Source organism: Sphaerodactylus townsendi, linkage group LG06, assembly GCF_021028975.2.
Source record: "Sphaerodactylus townsendi isolate TG3544 linkage group LG06, MPM_Stown_v2.3, whole genome shotgun sequence".
In the NCBI taxonomy this organism is placed as follows: domain Eukaryota; kingdom Metazoa; phylum Chordata; class Lepidosauria; order Squamata; family Sphaerodactylidae; genus Sphaerodactylus; species Sphaerodactylus townsendi.
The window spans coordinates 96948434-96976054 of NC_059430.1; the positions used below are offsets into that span (position 1 = coordinate 96948434).

The window sequence follows — 27621 nt, forward strand, 5'->3', positions numbered from 1 at the left end:
GGGAACTGGAAGATGCCAGCAGCAGCTGCAAGACGCATTGAGAGCTGCTGATGGACTTTCTTGTTCCACCCAGGATTAACGGAATCCCAGCGTGTGCCAACAAGAAGCTTTTGACTGACATCCTACGCAAAGAATGGGGCTTCCGTGGCTTTGTGGTGAGCGATGAGGGAGCGGTGGAGCTGATCATGGTGGGACATCTCTATACCCACAGCTTCCTGGAGACTGCTATAGGTGAGCTGGGCAAGGTGGAGAAGAGAAGGCAATTCTTGACCTGGTGTCAGCTGGTCCCCTTAATGCAAGGGTGTTCAACTCTGGCGCTTCAGATGTTCATGGACTACAATTCCCATCCGTCCTTTCTGGCATGGCCAGTGGGGCTGATGGGAATTGTAGTCCATGAACATCTGAAGCGCCAGAGTTGGACACCTCTGCCTTAATGCATCCACATTACCCATTCAGTTTCTTGTGACTTGTTCTGGTGTCCTTCAAGCCACTCATTTGATCTAGGGCCCCTGTCCATACTCCAGGAATTCCTCCATATTCTTCTTGAGGGAAAAGTCTGCTAGGGTGTAGCAAGGAACTACAGGGCATTCCTCTTCTCCCCTTTGCCTTCCTACAAGGAGCAGATAAGAGGTTAGAACTGGATATGGGTTTGATCCTGCTAACCATGCAGGTCTCATCCTTGTAGCCTGAGAATGCATAATACTAGTTTCTCTCGCAGGGATGCCTTCTGTAAGGGTTCTCAAACTAACATGTGAAGTGTATTTGGGCTGCTGTGTGTCTCAGAAACATATATAGTGTTGCTGTATTTCCAGTATACTGATTTTGTATGAGTAGGGAAACTTTGCCCATAGGCAAGCATTCAGCCTTTTGAGATTGCCATGGTATGGGCCAGTAACCACCTTTCTGCCTTTGTAGGCTTTAGTGCCATTGGGAATGTGTGTGTGGTGGCCCAATCCAATGCTCACGGGCTGCTTGAGCCACTATAGTGTAGTAGGTAGGTTGACACACTAGGTTTTGGGAGACCAGGATTCTAGCCTCCACTCAGCCTTGGATGATTTTAAACTGAGACTTTAGACTGGAGTATAATGTGTGTCACTGTGAGCTCTTTGGAGGAAGGTTGGTAAAATTTACTAGATAGCTAAGTCAGTTCACAGATTTTATCTGGGATCTGCCCTCAAAAAGTTGTGCTTATGACTTTCACTCTCCTGTGTGCAGCTTCTGTGAATGCTGGATGTAACCTGGAACTATCCTATGGGTTTCGGAACAATGTATTCACTCGCATACCTGAGGCCGTTGCCAAGGGGAACATAACCTTGGAGGTAAGCTGCCCTTCTTCCCAGAGGAAGAACAGTCACAGTTGAGTCATTGGATGCAGTGAGATTTCAATTTGTTTTGTAAGTTCTAGCTTTGAAATAACTTTTCTCCCCAACTCCAATACCTCTGTGCTTCATTCTTTTCTGCTTTTCATTTTGTTTCAAGCTAATGCCTGCCTCCTTTGCCCATAAAATACTTTGAGAAAGCACAGTGAATAAATAAGTATTTGACATCCATGTTTCTTTAGAGTGGTATTGGGGTTATGATGCCAAAGGGTAACAAGATTAGAGTCAAAAAGCACCTTAAAGACCATCAAAATTTCCATGGTATGAGCTTTTAAGAGTAAAAAATCACTTCATCAGATATGAGTAGGAATTAGTTGACTTGTTCTGATCCAAATGGCATAAACATCACCTAGAAGAGGCCATAACACCCTGGGTGGTTGTGAGAACTTTGTTCCCCTTTCTGATCACACAGTGGTTTCACCAGCTAACTCTGCTCCTTCTCCTTGCCCCTTCTATAGATGGTCAAAGACCGCATCCGCCCACTCTTTTACACCCGGATGCGTCTAGGTGAATTTGACCCACCAGCTATGAACCCCTACAATGCGCTGGAGCTTAAAGATGTTCAGACTGAGGCCCACCGCCAGCTGGCCATTGATGCTGCCATCCAGTCCTTTGTCCTGCTGAAAAACAACCGTGGGACTCTGCCCCTTAAGGCCAAGGAAGTCTTTGGAAAGAAGCTTGCAGTAAGTATTTGGCAAAGAATGGCGTGGTAGGAAGGATACCTCATTCTTGAGAGGGTCTCCTTGACTCTGGCAGAGTTGGGGTATTCACTGTGGGTGATATTCTGGTGGAACACTCTGTCTCCAGCTACGCGGGCCCTGCGGGATCTAAATGATTTTCGCAGGGCCTGCAAGACAGAGCTGTTCCACCGGGCCTTTGGGGGGTCCGGCCGCTGATGGTTCTCCCCCCCTCCCCTCCCCGCTTTTCCCTATAACATCTGTGGACCTACCGCCCCTCTCTTTCCCCTTTTTCCTTTCAAAGGATTTATTAGTGGGACGCCATCGATATATTTGATGTTAGAATGCTGCTTTTAATGGGGTTGGGTTTTAATATATAGAGCTGTTCCTAATGATTTTTATAGTTTGATACTACTGATTTTATTGTGCTCTATTGTCTGTTGTTCGCCGCCCTGAGCCCCATCATCATCATCATCATCATCATCATCATCATCATCATCATCATCATCATCATCATCATCATCATCATCATCATCATAAATTGAAGTTGAACGATTGTGGCAAAAAAGAACAACAGTAATCCCACTAGTAGTCGGTGCTCTAGGAGGAATCCCAAGAAATCTTGAAAAACATCTGGAAAGCCTAAACTTGGACAGAACATCAGTCCACATGCTGCAGAAAGCAGCACTTCTAGGAACTGCACATATTCTACGCAAATACCTCTAATATCCTAGGTCCTTGGGAAGGACTCGATATTCAGAGATGAATTCCAGACACTTGTGCTGTGTTGTTATGTGTATAATAATAATAATAATAATAATAATAATAATAATAATAATAATAATAATAATAATAATAATAATATTCTAATAGGGTGATTAAGGTATGTAAAGGTCCATTCCCTCATGGCATCAGTACCACAGTAACCTTGCCAACTTCTAAGTGGGGCAGAGCCATTGTTTTCCTTGGAGAAAGCCTCAAAAGGGCATCTGTTGAAGATGTTTCAGTTGGAAACGAGGTCTCCCAGTATTACAAATGATCTTCAGACTACAGAGTTCATTTCTTCTGGAGGAAATGGCAGCTTTGGGGGGTGGACTCTACAGCAACGTAATCCTCCTAAATGCCCCCATCCCCAAGCACTACCCAGAATTCTCCAAGAACTTCCAAAGCTATATTTTGCAGCTCTAACCCAGAGTGGGACTGTTTCTCCCAGCAGAGGGACAAGTAGCAAGTGTGCCTATAGGTCGACAGTATTTACATGTTGTTGTGGGTTTTCCGAGTTGTGTGGCTGTGGTCTGGTAGATCTTATTCCTAATGTTTTGTTGGCATTTTCAGAGGTGTATCACAGAGAGAAGTGTGTTACACACTGAAGATGCAGGTGAAACGTTGGGAACAAGATCTACCAGACCACAGCCACACAGCCTGGAAAACCCACAACAACCAGTTGAATCAGGCCATGAAAGCCTTCGACAGTATTTACATGGTTTGTATGGTGAAACTGTCCATGTCAATCTTTGACATCTCTACAAAGGTTTTTCAATTACAGGACTAAGGGAGACCTGGGCCTGTAACCTTGAGGAATTGCTGTCAGACAAAACAGTAGTTAGACTAACAGATGAGTTAGCCTACCTGTTGATAAACTCTTGGTTTGGAAGGAGCCTACCCACAATTGTATGACAGACTGGTGGATGAAACTTTCCTTTAAGAACAGATGAACCATATTGGTTTATAAATGTGGGAACAGACGGTTGCTGTCTGAACCTTATGAATGAATAGACTTGAAGTTCTCTCATGGTTTTGTCTAGCTCCCTTGGCGTTTGTAACCATGGTAGAAAGCAGGTCTCAGTGGGAATTTTCTTCCTACTTTCTGGACCACCATCAGGAAAATCTTCTTCTGAGCTACTGTTACTGGCTCATCCCTCATAAACAGATCAGAAAACACACTTCTCAATGTTTGCAATGCACTTAGAGTGCTGTTATTTTTTTAAAAAAAATGCCTCAAATTGAATGTAGAAATAACAGAGCCTGTGAAAGAGCACTGCTAGCCACAGGCACTTTACAAAATATGGACTGCTGGATTTTGGGCAAAATATTTTCAGAATGTTTTTAAAAATACTGCTCAGAGTAGTCTGCATTTTAGTCATGAGATTATCAGAGCATGAATGAAAGAGAGAGGCTTCTCCCTTCATGCTAGGCCTCAGTATTCCCATGACAGCTGTCCCTCACATCCTCTGTGTATGGGGCCACTGAGCTTGAATCCTACTGTGTCCCCTCCTTTCTTCTTGGCAGGTGGTTGGGCCTTTTGCAGACAACCCAATGATTCTCTTTGGGGACTATGCTCCAGTCCCGGAACCCCAGTACATTTATACCCCAAGGTAAGACAAATAGAACTCTTCCTTATCCTGCGTTGGGAATTGAGTGTAGAGCCATCCTCAATGCATTTGAGGTATTTTGGTCAAAGCACCCCTCAGGCTTCACCTGGGTGTGCAGAATTGTGCTTTTCTTGCTAGTAAAAGATCAGAGCTGGTTGTCTGTGGGCTGAAGAGACCACCAGATGCCCTGTCTCCTGCTCTTTAAACACATCCGCTGCATTGGTGATAGCACAGCAAACTTTCTGCAAAAATGTGGTTCACGTGTGTGCATTTAGCACAGTGGTTCTCAACCTGAGGGTCGTGACCTCTTTGGGGGTCAAACGACCCTTTCACAGGGATCGCTTAAGACCATCGGAAAATGGTCTGTTTATATTTTATATATACCAATTTTACAATTGGGGGTCACCACAATATGAGGAACTGTATTAAAGGGTCATGGCATTAGGAAGGTTGAGAACCACTGATTTAGCATGTAGCATTTCATGTGTGTGCATTTAGCATGTAGCATTTATTATGTGGGGCTAAAAGCCATTTCAGTTAGGATGCACAAAAGCAAACATAGACAAACTACAGCAAAAACAGTAGCATTATAAAGTTACAAGCATGTAACCCCCTTGCATGTGTACAAATAAAGTATTGCAACCTTTACGCATGGCTGTAGCCCATATTTTCTTGACTGCCAAGGCAAACTGTGCCACTCTATAACAAACGCAGCAATCCAAATCTGACAGCAGAAAAATTAGTTTATCTGTCACAGAAGAAGAATCTATCTTTTTAAAGATCTCACTGAGAAATTTGTTTCTGGCCTCTGTGTATGAAGGGGCTGGACAGAACATAGCATGGAAGAAAGTAAGGCTATGGTCCTAAGAACACTTACCCCACTGAATAAAATGCAACTTCCTGTTGAGTAAACCAGTTTAGGACTATTCCCTAAGAGCTGTTCTTTACTTTGTCTGGTACAGGAGAGGTCTGGCAACAATCTCAGCTCATGTCAACTTTGCCGCTGGCTGTGCCTACCCTAGATGCGACCATTATTCCCTTGCCGAGGTGAAATCTGCAGTTGAGGGAGCAGACATTGTTGTGGTGTGCCTAGGCACAGGTGAGGGGTCCTGGGTTCTCTCCTGGCTATTAGAAGAATCTTGTGATCGTTCCTCAAGGTGGGGTGGAGCCACAGCTAGATCATCTGCTTTGCATTCAGAAAGTCTCAGGTTCAATCCCTAGAATTTTTAGTCAAAGGGATGGGACAGTAGGTGATATAAAATCCCCTGGGGAACCTTTGCCAGCCAGAATTGACAAAGCTGATTTTGATAGATCTGACTTGGTATAAAGCAGCTTGATTGTGCTCAAATGATACTTCATGTTTTCAGGGGATCTGTGGTGCAGCAGTAAAGCATATCAAAGGTCCCAGATTCAGTCCCTGCTGTCTCCAGTTGAAAGTGTTAGGTAGCAGATGCTGTAGAACTTTACCTGAGACTGTGGAAAGCCCCTTCCATTCAGAGGAGATGACCTTGATAAACTGACAGCCCACATACGTATAAGGCATCTTTGTAAGTTTGAGGGATAAGTCTTCAGCCAGTGAGGGGTCACAGCAGACTCTAATCTGGTGAACCTAGTTTGATTCCCCACTCTACCCCATGAAGCCTGCTGGGTGACCTTGGGCTAGTCACAGCTCTCTCTTGGAACTCTGTCAGCCCCACATATACCTCACAAGGTGTCTGTTGTGAGAAGGAGTTTGTCTGCACTTATCCTCTCAGAATGATTCATGGCTGCCGTGAGGTATTTTTTCCTGGGGTATTTTTTGTTGTTGTTATTTGTAGAATTGATGCTTCATTTCTTCAGTGCCTCCTAGCTGCAATTCTCTGTAGCTACATGTATTCAGTGGTTCAAAGATTTAACACCCCCCCCCTCAAAACCCCCCCAGAAATAACACAACTGAAGGGGCAAGGGGGGACGGAGTGAGCGCAGGGATGTGATAAAATGGCACCGAGGAGGAAGTTTGGGGTCAGTTCAAAGATGTGGAAAACAGCAGCAGGAAAGATGAAATGTTTTAAATATGCCCGCACAGCAAGGGAAGGCATCTTGAAAACATTAAAGGGGATTCAGATAAAACGTTTCCAGGGTGGAAATTTAAAAAAATTCAGAACCAAAGAGGGGATAAAAACAATGTGGAACTCCATGGAGGAAACATCTTCTTTCCTGCCTGAAAATGATTTAGGTTTGTGCAGAAAGAGCCACAGTCAGTAGTTGTGGTAGCACCGCCTAGTTTGTGGGGGAAAGGTCCTTCCAAGTAATTTTTCTTTCCTGGAATATTTTCACTTCAGCATTAAGTGAAGACTTCAAAACTGGTTGGCTTTGCCCCTTGAGGATTTGCAATGTCTTGTATTACATGTCTGCAGCAAGCAACCTAGGCTGAACTGGAAGGCCTTTTTGTTCTGCTTACTATGAATCATAGAACCATAGAGTTGGAAGTGACCATCAGGGCCATCAAGTCCAACCCTCTACTATGCAGGAATACACAATCAAAGCACTCCTGACAGTTGACCACCCAGCCTCCATTTAAAAGCTTCCAAAGAAGGAGACTCCAATATTTTTAAGGCAGTGTATCCCACTGTCGAACAGTCCTTACTATCAGGAATTTCTTCCGAATATTTGGGTGAAATCTCTTTTCCTGTACTTTGAATCTATTACTCCTTGTTCTAATCTCTGGAGCAGCAGAAAACAAGCCTACTCCCTCTTCAACATGACATCCCTTCAAATATTTAAACATGGCTACCATGTCACTCTTTAAACTTTTCTTTTCCAGACTAAATATACCCAGCTCCCTAAGTTTTCCTCATAGGGCATGGATTCCAGACCTTTTACAATTTTGGTCACCCTCCTCTGGATCCACTCCAACTTGTCAATATCCTTCTTGATTTTTTAAACAATTTTTTGCTATGGACATAACCAAAAATGCCATTTTTTTACATTTTCAACCTCTCTGGCAAGCCTGAGCTCATTCTTTTTTTTTCTGACTTTTTTCCAACATGTCCTTGCTATTTGTTTGAATTCCTCTTTGGTGATTTCCCCCTTTTTCTGTTTCTTGTACATGTGTGTCCCTTTTCAATCTCAGCTCCGTTGAAAATTCTTTAGACATCCATGCTGGTTTCCTTAGACACCTGTAAAGAAAAACACCAAACCCAGGAGGGGCAAGTACAAATGAAATACAAATTCAGTTCACTCCCTGCTCCATACAAAAAGACAACCAATAAATCATTTATAATAAAGTGTCACAGTGCAATTGAAAACAGTAATCACCTATTTTATAAAGCATTCAAATTACAATAGAACTCGGAACACAAGAAGAAAAGCACATCTCAATTCAAGATAACTTTTCTTAATATTCTAATCTCATTCTGAACGCTGAGAGTCAAGTCTAATTAGTCCAATACTAAACAAGACTCTGGAAGCCAGCACAAGCGGTTTTCGTGATAAACTCCGCTTTCAAATATTTTTCTTCAAGGCGCAAAGCCTCCTTATCAGCGTAGCTTGAGTTGAATCAGATTCCTATTCTTTCTTGAGTTTGAAGCTGTAAACTATCCTGATGACCAAAGTGACTTGTGTTGATTCACATTCCTTTGCATTTCTGGCAGTAATGCCACAAGGAGTCTTGGCAAGCCAATGCTCTCAAAGAGAACAGTTTGAGAGCATTAGCTTGCTGAGACTCTCAGCATCTTGTTCAGAATGAGATTAAAATATTAAGAAAAATTGTCTTGAATTGAGATGTGCTTTTCTGCCTGTTTTCTGAGTTCTATTGTAGTTTGAATGCTTTATATAATAGGTGATTATTGTTTTTAATTGCACTGTGACACTTTATTATAAATTGCATAAATATTTATTGGTTGTCTTTTTGTTTGCAGCAGGGAGTGAATTGCATTTGTATTTCCTTAGATGCCTTCCATTTTTCCTCCTTCCAAGATTTCACTTTTCAGAAACTCCTTTCTCTTTTAGTATTCTTAACCACAGGATCACACCTAGTAGTTTCCTAAATTTACTGGAATCATCTTTCTTAAAGTCTAGAATGTGTTTCTGACTATGCTTTGCATCCCCTGTCCACTGTATAACAAACTCCAGGAGAACTTGGTCGCTCCCACCTAAGGATCCTACCACTTCCACCACATTAACCAGGTCATCATTGTTGGTTAGAAGCAGATCCAAAATAGTCGATCCCCTTGTTGCCTCTTCCACCTTCTCTACTAGGAAACTGTTTGCAAGGCAAGTGAGGAATTTGTTAGACTTTATAGTCTTGGCAGAGTTTGACTCTTAACAAATATCAGGGTAATTGAAATCTCCCATTACTTTTCTCCTTTCTGAAAGTTTGGTCATCTGTTCCAGGAAAGCATCATCCAACTCTTCAGTCTGACTTGGGGGTCAGGAATAGATCACCACAGTGAGATCACTTCTTTCTCTCTCCCTTAATTTTTACTCGGATATTCTCAACCTGGCTTCCAGGATTTAAGTCATGGACCTGCTCACAGATGTAATCATCCCTGATATACAATGCTACTCTTCCTCCTTTCCAAGTTGGTCTATTTCTCTAAAATAAGTTATATCCATCAATTATTACATTCCAGTCATGAGACTCATCTCACCAAGTTTCAATGATGCCTATTATATCATATTTGCTTTGTCATGTTCAGAGTTCAAGTTCCTCTTGTTTATTTTCCATGCTCTGTGCATTAGTGTAGAGACATCCAAGGCTGTGGTTCATTGCCCTGACTGCTTATTTAAGGTTTTTTCTTCCCACTGTTGGGTTCTTGAACTATTCACCCAGTTCTCTTTAAAACCTCTATAATATGAAATGACTATAATATAATAAGGAAGAAAATATTTTGATCCTCTAAAAAGAAAAAGAACTGTGAAATGTTAAAATGTCGTGTTCCATTTATTTCAATATACTTAAAGCTATTCCTTTCCAAATACATCTCTATTTATTTATACCCCACTTTTCTCCGCAATGGAGATCTAAATCAGCTTACAGTCAGCTTACGAACTCTACCTTCCTTCAGCTTCATAACAACAAGAACCTTGTGAGGTAGGTTAAGATAAGTGAGTATAACTGGCTGAGGGCTGCTCAATCTGTTGCCAGGGAGAAGTAAGGATTAGAATCTGGTTCTCCCAGATTCTAGTCTGATGCTCTGGCTGCTACGTCACATGGGCAGTCTTTAATGGCTCCTAGTTTGTTCTTGAGTTAGTCAGAGCTTTTGCCTCATAGAGGGCCTGGTCTGATAGTTGGGAAGCAAAATCCTATTTGTCACAGCATGGAGAAGACCAGGTGGTAGGTTAGAAGGCCATCAGCCAGTAGTCGAATCATGCATGGATGGACTCAAAATGTCTTGGGCCGTTTCTGCACGAAGGCGGAAGCGGCCGGGTCGGGCGCTACTTACGGCGCCTTGACCCGGCGCGACGATGAGACGATCGTCCGCACGGACGGTCCTGGAAGCAGCCGGGCAGCCGGCGCCACAGAGCGCCGACGCCTGGCCAACCCGGCATGTCCCTGGGCCTCCGGCACGTCGCCGAGGCCTGGGGACACGCCCCCCTGGCCCTGCGGCGCTACTTGCTCCAGCGGCGCAGGGCAGGGGGGCGTGTCCCTAGGCCTCGGCGACGTGCCGGAGGCCCGGGGACAAGGTAAGTGCCGGGTGGGGGAGGCGTCGCAAAGCTGCTGCCGTTTGCTTGGCAGCGGCTTCGAGGTGGCGTTTCCCAAAAAGGGCGCTTCCAAGCGGCTCTGGGGAAACCGCTGGCTTTCAGCGACGGGCAGGCGGCGGCGAGCGTAGCGGCTGCGTTATGGCGTAGCTGCGCCCCCTGTGCGAATGGCAGCCTGGAGACGGCGTTTTTACCATCTCCAGGCCGCCATTATTTGCCCGTGCGGAAACGGCCTTGGTGTTTGACTGTTAGTGGACATCCAGGTTCCAGCCATGGGCTTAAAGAAAGGCACTGGATACTCAAAGACCTAGAATGAAATCTAGGCAACCTAGTTATCTCGGAGTAGTCCAGAAAACAAGATGAGTGAGAAAAAACCCATAGCAAGACTCTCATGGGTCTGTCTGTCACTCTCTAGGACAGAGGTGCCAGAACCATCTGCTGCTTAGATCACTACCTTATTTAAGCTTTCATAGGGTGACTGTTGGACAAATTTCTATTATTTCAGGATATTTCCTGTTGATTTTTCTTCACCTTACAAAGGCAGGCTGTCTAGAAGGAAGTTAAGGAAGATTTCTGTATGACACTGTCTTTCCTTCTGCTTAGGAACTGATCTGGAGATGGAAGCCAATGACCGGAGGGACTTGGCCCTGCCTGGGCACCAGCTACAGCTTCTGCAAGATGCGGTGGTTTTGGGTGAGACTGTTGTTCACTGGGAACAGTTTTTATGACCAGTAGTGAAAGCAGAAGGCAGCAATGGAGAAGGACCAGGTGACAAGGATGCTTGGTTGCTCTGGGCCCTTGAGTTCCAGTGCTGAGCAAGCAATGTGGCTTTCAAAAGGGCCCTAGCAAGAAGTAACACAGCCACACTGTTCCAAGGTAGCTGGAATACAGTAGAGCCAGGCTAGAGCTCAGGTATCCAGAGGAAACAGATGATTGGTCTGGAGTGCTGAACCGGGAGACAGAAACAATAATGCACTTCACGATCAAGGCCAAATGCAAAATCAGATAGCAGTGGATCTTCTGACCCAGGGTTTTAGGTTCAAACCCCACAGTGCCTGAGATCCCAGCATACTTTGCTTCACAGCTGATGGGCAGCTTGTGAAATTGTGGAACCTAGTAATGTAGGTCAGTTCAATCAGGTGTGCCCTTTATTCCATCTTGCTGTCCCATGTACAGTACCCAGTCAAGATCTTCTTAATTTCATGCTTCTTTGGCTGCCATGTTAGTGTCTCATGTCAAATATTTAATGCCAGATTTTTTTTTGCAGGGGTGGGGAGAGATGTTGAAAATTGTGGAGCATTTGCATACGCTGAACTGTTTCTCAAAGACCTCCTGTTCCTTCCTTTCCAGCCGCTGGACGTCCAGTGATTCTTCTCCTATTCAATGGGTGCCCACTTGATATCAGCTGGGCCAAGTCTCATGATGGCGTGGGAGCCATCTTGACCTGCTTCTTTCCTGCCCAGGCCACTGGCCTGGCTATTGCAAAGGTGCTGATGGGAGCAGAGGGTGCCAACCCAGCTGGCAGACTCCCTGCCACATGGCCAGCAAGTTTACAACAGGTAAGCCTGCAATGGCAGGCCAGGAAATGGTTTGCCATTTTATCTTTCTGGATGTATAAATTAGCCCTCAGAGATGAGCAGCTGTGTTGAATGGGACAGGGCTTTGAGAGGGCCTCTGTTTCTAGTTGTAGAGCAAACGGGAACAGTTAAAAAGCCTTTGGCTCCATCTGCTCACTTGTTCCCTTACAAAAGCTCATTAACATGGAGCTGTTTTCTTTTCAGTCTGAGCCTTGGTCCATCCAAGTCTGCTTTGTCTACTCTGACTAGCAGTCACTCTCCTCGGGCACAGGCCTTTCATATCACCTCATTCCTGACCCTTTGAACTGAAGATGCCAAGGATTGAATCAGGGACATTCTGCATGTAAGCTAGATATTTTGCCACTGAGCTGCGGCCCCTTCCTAGCTGCCTTCTACAGAGTCAGACCACTGGTCCATGAAGGTCAGTCTAGTCTACTCTGACGGGCAGTGGCTGTCCTAGGCAGTGGTCTGTCATATCACCTGGCAGTGGTCTCTCATATCACCTACTGCCTGATCCTTTTAAGTGAAGGTGGCAGGGACTCCAGCATGCAAAGCAGGTACTCTACCACTGAGTCATAGTTCTACCCCTGAAAAAGAGGAGAACCACAAGAGTCACACCAGAGGCATATCGGGGGAAATGGCACCCGGAGACAACCCCATCTCTGGGCGACCCCCACCCCCGCACCCCTCTGCGCTCAGGGGCATGGCTTGGGGGTGCAAAGCCCCGCCCCACTGGCCTCCACAGAGGGCAGGGCAGGGCTGCTTGGGACAGAGGCTCCTGCAGCCAAGCCCTGGTCTCCATGCAGGCCAGCAGGGCCTGGGGAGGCCAAAAGCTGGCCTGCACAGAGAGCACCATGATCCCTCCCCACCAAGCCTGCCCCCTGCCTCCCTGCAGGGCAGCTCCTGAGCGTGGTGTGTGGCTGGGGTGACCCTCATGTCCCTATAGGCCATACGCCCTATAGTCATACATGAGCCCTGTGCTGCTGCTGGCCTGACTGAGCTTTAAAACAGCCAATGAAGGGGTGGGACAGGATTGCAGTGGGTGGGGCAGCTTCTACTTCCCCAGGTGGGAGCCTGAAGACAAGTAGGCCCAGCTGTGAAAGGGGAGGAAGGGCTGCAAGGAAGGGAGGCTGCCGATAAAGGGCTTATGTGTAGGCAGCTCATGCAAGGGAGAAGCTCTGAAGGAGTGAACAGGGCCTAGAGGCCCAGAGGGCCAGGTAGCTGAGAGCAGGGACCTGCAGAACTGCTCCCTGGGTGTGGCAAGTCTGCAACCAGGCTCCAATCCTAGGGAAAGGACTCAAGATGCAAATTAAAGGGAAAGCACGGTTCAGCTTTATGTACAGAAGAACAAAGGACTTTCAGCAGCTGGTGACAAGTGTGTGTAACAGGGTCCCCTGAGGTGCTGCTGAGCACAAACGTGACACTAGGTTCAAAATATGCCCCCCCCCCGCCCCAGTTAAAACGTCTTTGCCAAAGAGAGACAGAAGGAGGACTCTGTCCTGAGGTCGTTCATAGCACTTTCTTTGGGGGGATGAGCCACTGGTGTAGTAGGACTGGGCATTGCTACCATCTTTTCTCTTTCTTTTTTTAATAAGGGGGAGGGGAAGTGGTGAGGGGAGCAGTGCCAGTTTCCCAACACAGCGCCACCTATGGGTCCTTACAGAGGACCTAAGGATTGAAGTAAACAATATAGCAGCCTTGGAGAAGCCCCACCATTTTGTAGGAATGATAATGGGCTGTGGGGGAGGGGGCATGGTATGGGAAAGTAACACCCCCAGTCTGTTTTGGATAGGAAGAAAGGGGGAGGACAGGAGTCCTTCATCCTGCTGTGCTGTGCTGTGCTGTACTGTGCTATGGTGGTCCCGATCAAGATCAGTTTCCCACCGTGCTACAAAATGATGGGTCATCCCCAGGGCCACTGATAATTTTGTTTGGCTCTAAGATTTGGTTTGGCTGTTGTCTGGAACTTGTATATGTTCCATCATACCCCTCTTCCTCCTGCCTGTCCAGGGCCCCCCTTCTGCCTCTTACAATTCATGTTTTCATGCCTACCTGCAGGTTCCCCCGATTGAAAACTACACAATGGCTGGCCGGACATATCGCTACTATGGGGATGAGGCTCCACTGTACCCCTTTGGGTATGGGCTCTCATTTACCAACTTCCGCTACAGCAATCTAGTCACAGATCCCACTGTGGCTATTTGCGGCAACCTCAGCATCTCCGTGGTCGTGGAAAATGTTGGCACCACAGATGGTGATGAGGTGAGGCATCAGATGCAGTTTGCATACATACCTACAGCAGGATTGGTGGGATTTAGACATCTATCTATTTAGATACTGCTTTTTTCCCCACAATGGGGACCAAGGTGGCTTACAACATCAGTCTCTCGTACTCCTTTTAATCCTGTGGGGTAGGCAGTGTTATTGGAAGGCAAAATGGTGCCTGGGGCAAAATGGCGGCCACGCCCCCCACCAAGCAATCCCCCCAACACCCTTCACCTACCTTTTTAAAGCTAAAAAAGCAGCCTGCTCCAGTCCCTGCAGACTATGGAGGCAGCCGGAGGGGAGGGGTGGGGGAAGCAATTCTCTGCCACCCCACACCTGTACCCGCTGCATTTGTCCCCCATCCCATGGTAGCTCCGCCTATGCGGGTAGGTTAGGGTGAGAGGGTTTGACTGGCCCAAGTCTCCCAGCAACTTTCCACACCAGAGTAAAGATTCAAATTTGAGTCTCCCTGATCCTAGTCCCACACTCTAACCATTATACCATGCTAGGAACAGCTGCAGTGAGGAACAGAACCCGGAACAGTGTTTGACAGTTGATGGCAGAGGGGGTTGGCGAGTGTGTTTTTTCAATAAAGTCAAAAAACCTAAGTCCTTTTAAGTTCCTTAAGAGACTCACAGTGAGTTTTGCTGATCTCCTTCTTCTGCTTCAGCCCTCTAAGACCTTCAAAACTTTATTCCTTCACTCTCAAGAACACAGTGGAGGTGTAAAGTGGGAGGAGAAAATTGATCGCAATTTCCACTCATTCTTTCAAAAATGTGCAGCCCAATTCAGATGGACGGGGGAGCAGAATGGCCATAGGAGGTGGCCTCATGCTTATGTGTTTGCCCTCCCAGCCACTGTGAGTGGCACTTACACTGACCAGGAGAGCAAACAGGAAGGCAAGTAGGTGCCACAGAGCTGCGTGGCACCCAACCCACTTCCGGCTGCTGTTTCCAGACTTGCATCGGCCTAACTTGTAGGCCGATGCAACTACGGGTGTTTTGGGGGCATTCCCAGAGGTGAAGCCAACAGAACGCCAGTGACAAGGAAGATGGACTTACATAATCCATTGTCCCCTATGGAGGGCTTTCAGGCAGCTGAGAATTTTTTTGTTTCTTCTGCCTTCTCCTTCAGGTTTTTTTTTTTAAAACAATGATAGTTTCAGGTCACTGATAGCTCCTTCTGTGTGCATGTGCACCACTGTGCTATTCAAGTGTGGCTAAATCAGTGACTGTGGTATTGAGTTCATATTTCAGTTTTCTGGAAAATTCAATATTGATGTTTTGTTTTATTTTATTTGTCGCAAAGGAATCTTCTGGCCCTAGTGGGTACTGAGACCTACTGGAATAGGAATTAATAATTCCTAGTGAAATACCAAGAATCCATAGACCTGGTGACAGAATATGATTTGCAAGCATTTCCATGCCCTTATTCTCTCTTTGTAACGAGTAAAAGTCGGGTAAACAAAGTATACAAAGTGAGAGATTTGGTGCATATTTTGTGTAATTTATCTGGGTTCCTGTGTGCAAAATTGTAACATTTATTTTTTTAAAAAGCACATGCAGAGAATGCACACAAACCAGGATTTAACCAAACATCCAGCAGAGGTTTAAAAACAAGGTGGGGATAACTGGGCAGAGGCAAAACTAGGTATTTATTTGCTAAATGTAGAGACTTACACAGTTCTCACCTGCATGATTACTGGCACTGATAGAATCTTGAGGCTTCCTGGAAATGCACTGGAAGTAATTGATGTAGTGGTTAAGAGCAGGTGAATTCTAATCTGGAGAACTGGGTTTGATTCCCCACTTCTCTACTAGAATGGCAGAGGCTTATCTGGTGAACCAGATGTCTTTCTGCACTCCTACATTCCTGCTGGGTGACCTTGGGCTAGTCACAGTTCTTTGGAATTCTCTCAGCCCCGCCTACCTCATAAGGAGTCTGTTTTGGGAAGAGGAAGAGAAGGAGTTTGTAAGCCGTTTGAGACTCATTGTGGTTGAGAAAAGTGGGGTACAAATCCAAATTTTTCTTCTTGTCTTCCTTTTAAGGACCACACATTGGCAGTAGCAGCATGAGACTCCTGGGGGGGGGGGGCACTTAGGATGCAATCTAAACTCTCTCAGCCCCACCTGCCTCTCAAGGTGTCTGTTATGGGGAGAGGAAGGGAAAGGAGTTTGTAAGCCACTTTGAGTCTCCTTACAGGAGAGAAAGGTGGGATATAAATCCAAACTCCTCCTCCTTCTCAAGGCAAATTCTTAACCCCCTCACAAATAAGAAATCCACCTGATCCAAGATGGGGAGGAGGCTTCAGGAAAAGGTGAGGCCATTTTGGAGTTGTATCTGAGGGTTTAGAAAAGACGATGTCCCCTGAGGCTTTGGTATTCTTAATCTCCGGTAGAAAGAGGGTGTGATTTCAAAACAATGCCATGGCTACCACTTGGAGACCAGTGGGAAGGCGAGTCCTGATCTTTTCTCCCCTTAACGTTTTCTTCTCTCTCCAGGTGGTGCAGCTCTATCTTCGTTGGGGAAAGTCTTCTGTTCCAGTGCCGCGCTGGCAGCTGGTTGGTTTTCACCGGGTGGCAGTGCCAGCCGGACGTGCAGTGAAGGTGCCTTTCCAGTTACCTTACCAGCAGAGAGCAGTGTGGTCTGGGCAGTGGCTGGTGGAGCCCGGTACCTTCACTCTGTTTGCTGGGGGGCAGCAGCCCTTCCAGGAAACTTCTGTCCCTTCTAACATTCTGCAGGCTAGTTTCATCGTAACTGGAAACACTCGGGGAACCAACCAGTGCTAGCAACTGGAACTCTGGAGGAATAGCTCATGTAGCCATGCAAAACAAGTATTCACATTGTGCAAAGTACAGGAATATTTTCACATCAGAAGAACGAGATACACTGTGGAACATTACAAATTTCAGGACCTCTTTGTTCTTCTATGCAGGATTTTTATTGTTATTTTTTTTGTGTGTGTGCCATGCAAGCAGTATGGGAGTTGACTGTTTGAGTCGTGGCTGGGTTCAGGTGTCATTGAATTGGGATCCTTGCAGCTGATGTGGACAAGAAGAATCCGGATAAATTAAAGATTATTTTACAAAATAAGAAATAGTCACACTTGGGTTGCTGATTTTTTTTTTCTCTTTGTCCCTTTGAATACTTAAAATTAAACTTTACATAAAATTTGTGTATATAGTTGTGAGAGGAGCGTTCTTGAAAGAGGGTGGTGGCATTTCTTGTACTTGGAGACATGGCCTGTATCTGCAAGGCAGCCAGAATTCATTTGCTGTCATGCACTGCTGGACTGAAAGGGATGGGACAGCAAAATCCCTAACAGGCACCCAGTGGTCTTGCTGAGTTCTTGTTCTCGGGATTCTTTGTGGAAAGTCATGCCAAAGAAACAGAAATCTGCCCTCCTACACTACTGTGAATTAAAGCTCACTTCCCCCACCCATTGTTTTCACCTCTGCTTCCACAACCCTCTTTCTAGAGTAGGAACCCCAAGTAAATTCAACCCAGGTGATGGAAGGTACTGTGAAGAACATGGGTGGCTCTTGTCACTGTTTTGTGGGGAGATATCCTTGCAATGCATGTTTGTGGTCACAAGGAGGAGCCCTTCTCACAAACTATTATCCCCACATGCTTACAACCTTCCTACATACACATTCCTTTGGGGGTTTTGCTGAAGGATCCAATCCACAAAACCACCTGCCCACATCAGTGGCCACATCTGATTTTCATTCTTTTTGCATTGGGGCAAATCACAACGGGGGAGGAGGGAGGGGGTCACAGTTTGCAATGCCTCAAGAACCTGGGACTACTGGTTAGTGACACCCAACCCAACCCCACGTCACATATATTTATTTACTTCATTTATACTCCATTTTTCTTTCCATTAGGGACCCAAAGTGGTTTACATTCTCCCCTTTTTCATTTTATACTCACAACAGCCCTATGAGGTAGGTTAGACTGAGTGTACAACTGGCCCAAGGTCATTTAGTAATCCTAGCCCAACAGTCTGGCCACCACACCATGCTAGTGATCAGTTGATCCAGTTAAATCTAATTAAGTGAGGTTGGGGAAAACAATAATTATCTAAGCCAATGGGCATAATCAAGACCTAGAGGCACTCTGAGGGGTGGGGCCGTGGGGGCATATGTTAGCTTCCCCAAATCAAGAGAAAAGGGGCTGGAGTTCCCTCAAGAGCAATGATAACAAAATAATGGCCACATTTCCTAATGGTTGAAAGATCCTAAGGAAAAGGGAGAGGAGAACATGATATGCAAATAGGTTTGTTGGTACTAGAGAATTTTTTGCAAGGATTCTACTGGTGCTTCCCAAAACAATCAGACACCCTGCCCTCTCAAGCCACCAAAGCACATGCGGAAAAGCAATTTGCAGGATCTTACAGCTATCACCTCTGGTTTGCTTGTAGCAGCCAACCCTTAGACTACTTTATGCAAACTTAATCAAAGGTAGATGGCGAACATGTGTTCTGTTTTGTGGTTAAGGGGATAGAAGACCTCATTCATAGGCTGCAGAGATACATAAGCCAGATTTCTGCGACAATGAATAAATGAAACATTTCATAGTCTTGTTTCCTTTAAAGCTGATGTAATAAATCAGGACTCCAGTGGCACCTTAAAGACTATAATGACTACCAGGGTAAGCTTTTGTGTGTCAGCACTCACTTCATCAGATGCATTTGCCTATGGTGAGTTTTCTTAATTAAGTTGAAAATCAAGTGTAGACAAAATGTTTCCCAACCTTTTTAAAATATATTAATAGCAGCTAGATGAGGCCTTTTGCCAGATATTTGAGAACACACAAGCAGGAATAGAGTGATGAATGAAGTACATTAAAACACTCCAGTTAATGTTAATGAATTACTCGCTTTCCAGCATTAAGATTCTTAATGCCAAATGCACTTAGAACGAATAATTTTTTAAAAAAAACAAATAAATCTGGAAGCCAGAATCATGTCGCTGCCAAAAGCAACTAAAATCGGAAACACACTCGTAACATGAAACTTGTTCAAACAAATCTTTAAAGCTTGTACAAAAAAGGCCAAAGTCCTGATTCTGGCAACGGGGTGGGTAGGTGTTACCAAAGTTTGGTGGCTGCCACCCAGAATGCTGCTGCTGCAATTGCCAAAGACCCGTAATAGATAGTAAGATCACTATTAAGGTTGACTTAAATTGTAAGCAGTTAATAAAATAAATGCCATATACAAGAAAAAGAAATTTTTAAAAACCCAATGGTGCAGAGTGGTACGCTGCAGTATTGCAGTCCAAGCTCTGCTTACAACCTCAGTTCAATCCCGACGGAAGTTGGTTTTAGGTAGCTGGCTCAAAATTGTATTGTATTGTATTATTCGATTTGTATACCACCTTCCCCTGAAGGGCTCAGGGCAGTGATCAACTCAGCCTTCCATCCTTCCGAGGTTGGTGAAATGAATACCCAGCTTGCTGGGGGGTAAAGTATAGGCAGCTGGGAAAGGTAGTGGCAAACCGCTCCATAAACATAGTCTGCCTAGTAAAAGTCTTGATGCAACATCCCCCCATGGGTCAGAAATGACTTGGTGCTTGCACAGGGGTGTGTGAGTGTGTGTGTGTGAGTGAGTGTGTGTGAGTGTGTGTGTGTGTGTCAGAGACAGAGACTACAGGTCTAATACCTTATGTACAGTGATTAAGAGTTTTGTTAATAATTATTAACCCACTACGTTTCATAAGGTGCTTAAGTATCTGTGTTTTTTAATATGTTTTATATGTTGTTGAACCTTCATCCAGTTGCACATTAGTTACCATATATACACAATATACCTCTACGAATGGTTTATGTCTTATCAATTGTCTTTACAATTTGGGACATTTGCATATACCAGTAAGTTCATTTGCCTTGCGTCTGTATATACAGTCCATGTTTTCCAGGCTTGGCTGGCCTTAGATTTTTAGACTGTGTTTTGACTGTATATATTTGCTACTCAGATAGAAATATCACAAGCAGGAGATCTGCAAAGATTTCAGCAAGTTGAAGGAAGGGAGAAACTAATGGCCCCCCCAACTCCAAAATACTGTAGGCTTTCAGGATCTTGCACAAATTCTTTCTTGCTGGCTGGCTGTGGCTCTCTACCTGTTTCTCCTGGAGAATGACTGGTCCTCATCAGACTTTTTCTTTTAAGGGGGAAAGGAGTCTTAAGTTAATGCCTGAAAATAACAGACGTCAGATCTCTGCAGTTTGTAGACACCCCACCTTATTTGTGGTTTGTCAGGGTCTTTTTTCCATAATCAGCATCAGCCGCCTACTTTACTACTGGATACAGCCATTATCATTAATATTATTTTACCCTGAGTTAGTGTGCTTTCTCTTTTGCTGCCAAGTTACATCTGATTTATGGCAACCACTGATAGGGTTTTCAAGGCAAAATACATTTGCCATTGAGTACCCTGGTATTCCATGCAAATGTTTGCCGGGGTCAACCTTGCTAACTTCTGAGGTCTGATGAAATTAGGCTAGGATGGGGTATCTGGATCAGGGTCTGTACAACTTGCATTCCCCTGGGTATGGCACTACTCCTGGGTTTCAGCAGCCACAGTAATGCCTTCAATTTGCCCAAAGACAAAAGCCAATACTTTTCATAACTACAACTGCAATAGTTTTATTCCCAGTTTTATATGGGATTATGGTTTGATGGGGAGGAAAGAACAGGCATTTTTCATCTTCAACCAAAGTCTAGCCAGATTCAGCTGTTGCCACTAAAGGAGTCAACATCCCATAGTGCCTTAGGGCAGATTCCCACAGTGATGCAGATTCAGGGGAAGATTGATGGATTACTACAAAAAGATGGGCATGCTCAGGGCTGAATCTTACCTCAGATAGGTGTGTATGAGGAAGCTTGCAGGTTGGATCATGCAAGAGACCTTCTTGAGGAGAAACCTTCCATTGTCTCCAGGGGTGAAAAGAGATGATGACACAGGGCAGGCAGGGCTATAACTCCAGGGATTATGATCTAGCAAAAGACCCATCATGATGACAGGTTTGTATGTGAGTGCCTGTGTATAGACAGCAGGTTTTCACTTCTTTGGGCTTTGTACACTGTATGTGTCCTGGGGCATTCCTTTCATTGGGGGCTAGTCTACCTGGTATCAGGGCTGGAAGTCAGGGCTTTAGAGGCTTTTTGGGGAGGAGTCAACCAAGAATCACCAAGTGCAATGGTTTTTTTTTTTTTTGGTTCGGATGGGTAGCTGAGCGTCTCTGTAGCAGTAGAACAAAATCTGAGTCCATGAGTCCCTTAAAAACCTACAAACTTTTCTATAAGATTTTGTGAGTGACTTAACATTTTTGTTGGTCTTTTAAGTTGCTACTGAGATGTAGAAATTGATGGCACCAGCTCACTTACTGGCAAAAACATGTCCTTTCCCAGCTTTCCTTTCCTAGCTATTGAGTAAAACAAGAAACCCTGCATGCAGACAGACAGGCCTAGCAATTAATTTGGTGTCAGGCAGGCAAGCAAGGCCTACCTGTGCCTTTTGCTGCTGAAAAGAACTGCATCCTCTCCAGGTTGTGGTTTGGCAGTCATATTGGCAGCAAATATCTCTGAAGGACTCTGCCAACTGCTAGGAGGAAAAAATGATCCTATAACGCAGGTTTAATGGGATATTATTTACCAGGTTACTTATCTCCAGGCCCTGAAAAAGTTCAGTTGCCCATTTCCATATGTTAAACTGCCATTCAAGAGACAGGATGTTTTTCTCCAAGAGGCTTGGGGCCTTTCCCCACTTTTCCTTCTACCACCTTTGCTACGCGCTACTCACTGCGCGCGTCATTTCTGGCGTGCGCCCGGACTTCCCCACGACCCCGCGCTCTGCAGGGTGGGTAAAGAGGAAGCTCAGCCTTGAGGCCAGAAATAACGTACGCAATGTCTAGCCCTTGCTTGCGGCGCAGTGAGTAGCGCGCAGCGAAGGTGGTAGAAGGCGCTCTGCGGGGGTCATCAAAAGGCGCCGTTTTGAGGAGCACCAGGAATGACGCGCGCCGAGGGGGCACGAGAGCGACTACGTCGGGGCGGCTGCATTGTTGCCACCCCTGTTGTGGGGAGTGCCGCAGGACCCCGCACTACTTGGCCTGAGTAGCGCGCAGCAGAAGGTAAGTGGGGAAAGGCCCTTGGTAACCCTAAATGACAAACCAGAGCCAACCTACATGCTGTTGGAGAACAAATGGACCAATCAATCAATAATGTCTCCAACTCCTTGTCACTTATCATTCTTCTGTGTGGGCATAAGGTAGTTACTGTCCTCTGTGTCCAGCTTCCATGCTGCTTTAAAAAAAACTGGTTCTGGTTCCACTTCCTTCTGCTCCTGTATCTTTAATGATAGCCTTGAGACATTTTAGCAGGTGAAACTTTTCCCACTTGGAGAAGAAGAAGAGTTTGGATTTATATCCCCCCTTTCTCCCCTCCCCCTTTCTCAAAGGGGTTCTCTCCTGCAAGGAGACTCCTTTCCCTCCAGCCCCCCACAACAAACACCCTGTGAGGTAGGTGGGGCTGAGAGAGCTCAGAAATGCTGTGACTCTCCCAAGGTCACCCAGCTGGTGTGTGTTGGAGTGCACAAGCTAATCTAGTTCATCAGATAAGCTTCCACAGCTCAAGTGGCAGAGCTGGGAATCAAACCTGGTTCTCCAGATTAGAGTGCACCTGCTCTTAACCGCTATGCCACTGCGGCTCCCTTGGAAAATCTTACTAAATTTCTGTCAATCAGCCTGCTGTCAAAAGAACAAGAGCAAATGCAGTTTAAAACAAAACAAAACTAACAATCATGAATAAATTTCCTTCAATAAGTGATCTAGTATTGGCTTAGGTAAGGCATAAAGTCCACTGTTAATGCTGTGATGAGTCTGGTACTTTTTCAGACACCTCAGCTGAGGGGCTGGTTGTAGGACCAAGCTAGAGGAGACACAAAAATCCAGCAATAGGATTTTGTGGGGTTTATTAAAATGTGGAGCTGGGGTTGCCGAGTACAAGTTAGGAATATCGTTATTAGGGTTGTCAAGTATGAATTATGAATATACTTGTTGTGGACTATCTGTCATCAGAGGCGTAGCTCCAAGGGGATGGAGGGTTCGTGACCCTGTGGGGGTGTGGCGGGGGGGTTCCGGGGGCGTTCCAGGACAGGGGCGGAGGACACACTGATGCACCAGGCGCTCCCCCCCTTGCTATGCCTCTGTCTGTCATTCATCCTAGTTTGGCCCTAATTGAGCCTCACCACATCCAGACACATGTGGTAACGGGAGTGAATGATTTCTATTGTCCATTTTTTTAACCAGTCCTGATCCTGTGCCTTTAGCACCAGCATCAAAGGCAGAAATGCACAGAGAATCACACAAGTGTCCTATGAGTCTAAGCTGCTGGAAGGGTAACCACCGGCTGTATCAGGATAATGCCTGGAAGCAGCCAGTGGGTGGGATTTATACAATGACCAGAAAACTGATCAATAGTTCTTTTTCCCATGCAGATTGAGTTCCTGCCCTGCCTCATCTCAGAAGCGATTGTCCTCCTGAGACTTACGGAAAAATCTATGAGTTAATTACGATATAGCTCCAGGACATCACGTCAGATGAAAAGCCAGGGCTATGAAGCAAGGTCAGCCCTGCCTGAGATGTGGGAAGTTAATGTGCGGTTCTTGTGTGTGTGAGCCATACTGCATGGCATGTGGGAGGGAGGGTGGCCAGACAATGTTACCAGAAACAGCTCCAATGCATTTAAGGAACAAAAAATTCTACCAGATGTAGCTTCTGGCTACTTGTGTGGCAGCATGAAATACCAAGTTTAGAGGTCTACTTGGAACACGGAGTTCAATACACTATTGGGGAGATAGTTGTCATAATGTTTTTTATTCTTATTTGCTTCATTTACAATCCACCTTTTTTATGATTCAAGTCAGATTACCCAATGACTAATAATGCAATAAGGTCACTATCATGCAATGAAAAGGCAGATTTCACAATTAAAAGCAAGGCAAATAAGGGCAATGAACAAATTCAATGATGCCACTTTACAAGGTTAAGAACAAAGCGTTCTAAACTGTATGTAATGAATAATGCCACCAACTGCTTAAAATTTAACAAACGTTAATACAGCCCTATTTGTTAAACACTTGCCCAAACAGAAAAAAGTGTACTTCACTGGTCCTCAAATTACCTCCTAGGAAAAAATGTTTTAAAACCTTGAGAGTTGCATTTAACATGACATTGGATAAAACAGAAAAAGTAAACCCTTTACTACTTTATGTTGGTAATAATAAGATAAAACTAGAGAGAAAATGTAATTTTGTTATTTTCACCCTATACTGTTTGCTCATTTCAAGTTTCCCATTCAGTGCAGTTGGGGTTGAAATGGCCCAAACACCATTAGAATCTAAATACTGATTTTAAAAGAAAAAGTATAGGGGAGAGGAGGAATGGCACAGCACAGATCAACTGACCTCATTAACGTTCAGGAATGTATAGAATCTGGAGCTGTACAAAGTTGAAAACAATTTTTTATCACCCACCCACCCCCCTTTTCTTGGCTAGTCTGACACCTCTTTTTTAATGCAAAGGATTGGATTCAGTAATCCATCAAAAGAAAATGGTGATGGCTGCAGAATTTCAAGCTGTCCTCTTCCCTAACAGTCAGGGAAAGGCCATGGCTTAGCGGCAGAGTATCTACTTTGCATTCAGAAGGTCCTGGGTTCAATTCCTGGTATCTCTATATGAGGCAGTAGTTGATGTGAGAGATCTCTGCTGGTGAACTAAACTGACAAGTTCTAACCTTTGCCAGCCAATTATTTTAGTATGAGACAGTTTTATGTGTTCTCTCTTCCAATAAGTGGAGGGTTTTTTAATTTAAAAAGTGCTATTACTCCTTTAAGTTGTGCCAACTACAACCAATACTCACCCCCCGCCCCCGGACTTGGGATCACCTCAGAAGTAGTGCTGGTACTGAGTATCTATGAACCTTACTTCCAACCTCAGGAAAGTTGATTACCAAGACTGTGGGGCCTCCTTGGAGTAACAGCAAAGAAGGAAGCGAGGTAAGGCAAAACTACATCGAACGGTTCTCATACATCTTGAAATGTGACCCTCTTCTAAATCCATTGTACTTTGTATTTTATTTATTAGTATTATATAAATATATAGCATTACTGAGCAACCAACTCCATATTATGGGCAACTTGTAAATTATGCCCTGGCAAACCTGAAATTTCCATAAAGCAGGTCTGTCAAAGGTAAAACCTAAGGGCCTGATTTGGCCCCTTGAGAAGGTTTATCAGCCCATTAACAAGTTGAGGCAATTGCCCCACCACCACCACTCCAGATCTCGCCTGGAGAGCCACCACCCCCCAGTGCCCTTCTGGGCTGGCAAGCCCACTGGACTCGCCAGATGAGACAGCCACCCTTCTTTGAAGGGTAGACTCTGTGGCACTGTACCTTTCTGAGGTCCCTCCCCTCCCCAAAATCTGCCCTCCCCAGGCTCCACCCCCAAAATCTCCAGATATTTCCCCACTCAGAGCTGGCAACCTCTAACTCACATTTTGGATCTGATCCATAGATCAAGAACCACTGATCAAGGGTTTTGAGAGTGCAGGAACCATACATTGTGGGTAGGAGGGAAATGGCTGGACAGAGATGGAGAGTCTGGAGCCACATGAATACCAGATCAAGAAGGTCTTGATACCAGATCAAGAAGGTACCAGATCAAGAAGATCAAGAAGAGATGGTGGTGAGGGAGCTATGCTAGTTCATAGTTCTATCTGTCCTTGAAAGCTCTGTGACCTTGATATCTCAAATAGGTAATCAGACAGGGAAGGGAACAGAGAGAAAAGCAAATTTTCACTCATGGCGTGGAACAAATCAGCTCTTCAGCTAAAGACTTCTACTTTGAAGAGACATCAAATTCATGCCAGGTAACCACTATGTAAGTGTTGGATATTGGAGACAAATGAACATTCCAGATGTCAGGAAGGGGCTAGACAAAGTGCTGGAATATGCTGCCTTCATTGGGTGAAATAATCCACTATATCCATGTTTGGACTGGGGGCAGGAGACAGAGACAAATTGAAAGGATTTCCTAGACACGGAGTATCTTTTATTCAAAGATTTAATGCAACGTTCTGATATCAAACATAGTTTTAAGACATGACCAGCTGGTAAGGAATTTAACATGTTATGAGCTTAGGTAATGAAATAGATGAAATTTGAGAATGTAGAGAATAAATTTCATTGGAGGCAAATTGCCCTCTGGATGTGTGCATGAGAGTATCCATTAGCAAAAGTAAAATTAAAAAATTAAAAAATACTCCAAAAAACAACAATGTGGACCATTTGGGGGGATTCAGGAGCTCCCACCATCTCCTTAAAATGGTACAGTTCCCTTTCACCAGTGCACTGAGCAGAGTAGGGCCCATCTGTTTCAGAGGAATTGGGTTTCACTCTGACCTGCTTCTCTGCCTACGACATTCTCCTGGCACTGAGTCAGGCAAACAGACAGACTGGATAGAATTTCACAGGAAATCTTTGGTCCAAAGCACAAGTTGTTTGGAAAGAACTCCTGCTACCTGTGAGCCAGAACCAGACAGACCAACTGTTTGAATTATTTGACCCCCACCCCCCCAAAAAAACACGAGAGGCGCATACAGACCTTTAGAATCACATCTGCACAGTTTCTGCTTCACACCCAAATATTAAAGGCACAAAAGCAGGCCAACAGGCTTGGAGAAAAACGTCCTGTCTCTTGAATACTGATTTAATATGTGGAAATGGATAGCTAAATTTTTCGGGGCATGGAAGTAACTAACCTCGACTAGTTAATAACATCTCAGTCTGCCTCCATTAAAGGGGCAGGACATTTCTTCCCTCTAAGCATCAGACAAACTTATAGAAAACTCCTGCAAAGAAAAAAAACAAGGGAGCAATTTAACAGTTTTTGTGCTTTCTCATCTAGTTCAGGAGTTTTTGTGTTCTCTTAAACAAGCCTGGCACCAAGATATTTTATTTATTTATTTATTTATTTGAATGCATATTTATTTTCCGCCCATCACCAAAGTCCCTGGGCGAAGACATCTATCAGGATTTGTATCCATGGCTGGGTGAAGGATGGATCTTACATAGGTAGGATGTCACACTTTGTATCACCTCTGATCTCCTGCCTTTAGCAAGAGTATAAGACACATAAAGTGAACAGGTGATGCATTTCCTGATGCTGGAAAAGCCCAAACTGCTAGTTTTCTTCCTGTCATGCTTTATTTAAAGGCACCAGAGAAGAACCACTAAAAAGCTGGCAGCTCTCAACTCTACAGAGCAACAAAAAGACTAGATATAGTTACTTAATACTGTCTGCAAAGATGTAAATCCTGTCTGCAAAGAACGGGCACCAGTCAAGAAATAGTTAATGCCACCCCTACTGAGACCAACTGCTCTCTTTCTGACAGTCAGAGACACAAGCTCAAATGCCAAGAAAAGGCAGGCATGGCAGTCAGCTGTCTTATGAATTGCCAACTTTTGATGAGTAGCCCTCACTCTAAACCTTAAACTGCAGAGATAAAAAGAGGTGGTTGCCAATCTCCAGGTGGGACCTGGCGGTCTCCTGGAATTACAAATGACCTCCAGACTACAGAGATATGTTCCCCTGGAGGAAATAGCTGTTTTG

General features: G+C 44.9%; 1 protein-coding gene across 5 annotated transcripts in view; it reads left to right on the top strand.

Moving 5' to 3' along the window:
- LOC125435693 (beta-xylosidase/alpha-L-arabinofuranosidase 2-like) overlaps positions 1-17131 on the top strand; it is a 31162-nt gene extending 14031 nt beyond the window's left edge. For all 5 annotated transcript variants that reach the window (XM_048501998.1, XM_048501999.1, XM_048502000.1 and 2 more), the window contains 9 exons: positions 74-231; positions 1216-1319; positions 1838-2062; positions 4346-4431; positions 5391-5527; positions 10714-10803; positions 11461-11669; positions 13746-13949; positions 16454-17131. In XM_048501998.1, the coding sequence (XP_048357955.1) occupies positions 74-231; positions 1216-1319; positions 1838-2062; positions 4346-4431; positions 5391-5527; positions 10714-10803; positions 11461-11669; positions 13746-13949; positions 16454-16741 (1501 nt within the window). In that variant the 3' untranslated portion in view covers positions 16742-17131. The remainder of the gene's footprint in view (positions 1-73; positions 232-1215; positions 1320-1837; positions 2063-4345; positions 4432-5390; positions 5528-10713; positions 10804-11460; positions 11670-13745; positions 13950-16453) is intronic.
- Positions 17132-27621: the final 10490 nt, after the last annotated feature.